At 40.9% G+C, this 3,922-nt stretch overlaps 1 protein-coding gene across 1 annotated transcript; it reads right to left on the bottom strand.

Annotated features, from left to right (window-relative positions):
- Positions 1-2,279: 2,279 nt before the first annotated feature.
- Positions 2,280-2,843, bottom strand: LOC119429691 (serine-rich and transmembrane domain-containing protein 1). Its single transcript, XM_037697269.1, has 2 exons — positions 2,802-2,843; positions 2,280-2,712 (listed from the first exon to the last, which is right to left on the bottom strand). Exon 2 carries the CDS (start codon positions 2,700-2,702, stop codon positions 2,367-2,369), a length of 336 nt encoding a protein of 111 aa, XP_037553197.1. The 5' UTR covers positions 2,703-2,712; positions 2,802-2,843; the 3' UTR covers positions 2,280-2,366.
- Positions 2,844-3,922: the final 1,079 nt, after the last annotated feature.

The raw sequence follows: 3,922 nt of genomic DNA, 5'->3' as shown, positions 1-3,922 counted from the left end.
TAGATGTGTGTGTGTGTCTATATGCACATAGTCACATGCTACTTCGTGGTTCGACATTCTTGGACTCGCTCTTTCGCAGGTGTTCAACGATTGTCAATTTTAATTTTACTCACGTGAATGGGACGGTACAGGATAAAAAGTTAACCTAAAGAAAAAAAACTTCAGACAGGTGCCGCCATTTTGTAGTTTGCTTTCAATGAGCCTATACTGTAAGGCCAGTCAAAGAATTACCCAGAAGGCAACAGTGCTTCCAGCCCGCTGCTTTCTGCTGAAATGGAGGGAAAGTTTTGATCCAATCTGAACCTGACTACAAAGTTCGGTCCTCCTTATTCATTGTGACTTTGACGTTCAGCGGATGCAGAAAGCTGTACGGAACCAACTGGGAATTGGACCAGAACTACTTCCAGTCTCATCAGTCAATCTGAGAGCTGCTTGCCAGCCCATGAAGCCTCTCGAGCGGGGAGGCGTTGCTTGGAGGTCTGGTGTCTTCTCCGAAGCTCACTTGGCCTTTTTTCACCCGCATTTCTCTGAATTATTTGGACTCTATCTGAACCATTGTGTGGTTTTGTGCTGGCTCTCCAAAGGTCCCGCTCTCTCCAAAAGTGTCTGGTGCTAAACGACTGCAGAGAGCCAATCAGAACCAGAATCAGAGGTTGGTGAGTTTCTCATATAAAATATGTTGTTAAAATGAAGTGGGTTTAAGAGTTTAGAGCATTGCAAGAGTGTGGGAAGTGTTTATAAACCCTTAATATACATACTAAAATAAATATAGTCTTCCTACTGCGCGTTTTTTCATCTATTCCAGGGGTGTGGAACGTTACCCCCGCGATAATCGAGGGACTACTGTACGTGAAGGTGGCGTATAGGAAGCAGTGTTCATCGCCACAAGCTTTAAGAGAAGGAATCTCAAAATGAGGAATGAATTCCAGTTAGGTTAAAACGCAGCACTGCAACAATAAAAAAAAAGTTTTTGGAATACATGCTATTATTTCAATTTCATGTGTTTCTTCTCTGCAGAACCTAACAGACATATGGAGAAACAACAGTTTCACAAGGTAGTCCATGTCCATAGTCAGCATTTCTATTTTGTCCTTAAATGTAACAAAAAACCTCATTAGGGTTTGAAAACTGAATTTTCAACGTTGATAAAGTTCCATGAGAATTTACAAGAACGAACGGAAATTTACTTGGAATTTTTCAGCCCTTTTGCAACCCTACCCCTCCTGAGTAGCTTCCTCTGTGAAAACAATATCAAAGTGTGCTTGAGCCAGGCCTTCTGGGGATACTTCCAACTTTAAAATCGTAAAAAAAGGAGTGATCCATGTTTTAAATTTATACGAAAATATGTTTGAAGAATCAACAAAAGCAACATCCTTTTTATTTTTACTTTATCGTACCTTTGTAACAGAGAGAACCCTCCGTCTTCAGGACCGTTGAAAAGATGCTACATGAGCTGACAGCATCTGTCATTCACAAGAAGTGAAAAGCTGTTTGTAGTCAAGTCTCCAACCATTGCTGCGTTCTCTCCTCCCTTAGTGCACCTTTTTTTTCTCCACACTTCAGGAAATTTTAAGCCAGTGGCATTTTTAGTTATTTTATTTCTCGAAAATCCTAAAATGAGCACTTGTGATGCATGCATCTCTACACAAAGTAAATCTCTACAGTGATCCAACAATGTTCAGTCAGGTCATCTGGACAGTTCCTTTTTTTTCTTGAGAGACGTTTCACCCTCCATCCGAAGGACTTCATCATCTGAGGAGTCACATACAAACTGTTTTCCCCACCAAGCCGTGCACTCCTACAGTGGACCAACCAGTTTGCTGGTGATAAGATGGTTTATGGGGGCTGTCCTCTCCCCCGTCGACTCCTCCCAGGCACCCACAGCCAAAGTGGTTCAAGACATCAAAGTCCATGCTCAATAATCCAGGTAAAGAAATATAGACATAATATGACCAAATATGACATCACTCTACAGTGATGTCATTGCTCGCCGTCTCGCATGCCAAAATACATGAGATATTTGCTTGTCTGCTGTAACAGCAAACTAATGGAACTCAAAAGTGACTTCTGGGTGTACATCTTCACCTGATTAACTTTTTGAAGTCATCCCTGTGTAGTTGGGGGGAATAACTAATTGAGTTATAAGTTCAGAGGAATAGTCACGCTCGCCCTTCATAAACTCTTATAAGCTGTTTATTTCTGGAATTATTGCGCTTTCAGCATCAAAATATGCACGTATGAAATTCTGTAATTTTATTATTGTTTTGTGATTTGGGGGCCTTTGTGTGATCACATGCTTGCCTGTGTTTTGCACACAAGCATCCACAAAGAACAGCGTGGAGCTTCTAGTCTGTCAGAGCTCGGTCCTAGCTCCCTGAGGTGGAGAGTGCAGAGACGGTGGACGAGACGCTGCAGATCTCCATGTTGGTGAAGGAGCTCCCTCCCTCACTGCTGCAGTCGGGGACAGAAGAGGAAGAGGAGATGATGTTCTTCAGCCTGTGCAGAGAGATGACGAGCAGCGTCAGCAGAAACACCAGCAGGCCGAGGAAGAGCCACACGTACACGTAAACGTTGCCCTGATGTCCCGGAGAGGAGGCGGCCGCCGACATGGAGGCAGACGTCGGGGACAAACGGAGGAAAGTCTCGTCCATCGGAGTGATTCCCGTCTCATTCTGATCCATCAGAACATCCATTCCTGACATCCTGGCTGACCTGCGAGCAGGGAGAGAAAAAAGGAAAAAGAGATTTGTTGCAATACGAGCAGAAGCCCACCAAACGTCAACTTTAATTATTTAAAAGACCTGCAGGAGATCCTTTCTTCTCGTCTACTGGAGCTGCCAGAAATCTACCATTTCCCTGCAGAACACACAGCAGGAGATTGCTGACATTAAACAAAATCACTCTCGTCCTCACAAAAGCTTCACATACCCCTTAGGTGAAGATAAAAGAAAGGGAAAATGTGCATTTCTGATTTAGGGTTTATTTATTTTTTTTTTTTACTTCCGGGTGAATTTTATAAAATACTCAATAAAAGAATAACTTGACTGAAACATTTGGAAAACAGGAGGTCATTTAGTAAAACTGAAACACCTGAACTACCTCTAAAAATGACATACACAAAATAATGAAGTATTCAATGATTGAACATATGGGGTTTCATACCTTTGAGGCACGTCTTCTGAGTGACTCTCAGCTACTGACACCAGATTCACAAGTACAGCCCATGATTACTTTCTGAAGGTTTCAGTAAAATTTATCCATTGGTTTATGAGATATTTTGCTATTTTTGGTACATGTTAAGGGAATTTAAGTAAAGGTTTATGGATGTTTGTCAATGCTAACATTAGATTAATGTTGAACCATGTGTGTGTGATCAAAGTGTTATTTTTCTCTCTCAGAGAAACCTGATGCCTCCGAGTCAAAGAGGCCGAGGTCATCGTGCTGATAATTATTATAAAAACACTTCCTGCACACTGTCAGGGGCAGATCTTCATGACATGGACTTCAGTGTAACATCTGTGTAAGCCTGGTAGACTCTGCCCATGCAAGTAAACCGGGTTTAAAAAAATCTGTCTTCGTGTGTGACTATTTTTAAGTAATATGCAAGGTCAACACAAGGTCAACACAGGGTCAACAGTACAATAAAATGCTTAGGATGACGAGAACCGATTTGACTCAACAACAAAAAAAAAAAATCAAAGAACAAACAAACAAGAAATACTAAAAGCATGCAATAAGGGTACAAAAACAAAGTACCAAAAAGTGAAAAAGTAATTATATTTACAAGGTCCTAAAGAGAGATGGTAAACAACTTGGTAGAATTTTAATGGTGCAAGCTGGATGAATTTGAATGAAAAAGTATTTCAATTAGTAATATAAGCTAAAATGCACACTATATATATATATATATATATATATATAT

This window comes from Nematolebias whitei, unplaced genomic scaffold, assembly GCF_014905685.2.
Source record: "Nematolebias whitei isolate Nwh7 unplaced genomic scaffold, NemWhi1 Nwh_scaf_5665, whole genome shotgun sequence".
Classification (NCBI taxonomy): domain Eukaryota; kingdom Metazoa; phylum Chordata; class Actinopteri; order Cyprinodontiformes; family Rivulidae; genus Nematolebias; species Nematolebias whitei.
Note: the sequence above shows the minus strand (reverse complement) of the source record. Positions and strands in the feature narration are given on the sequence as shown.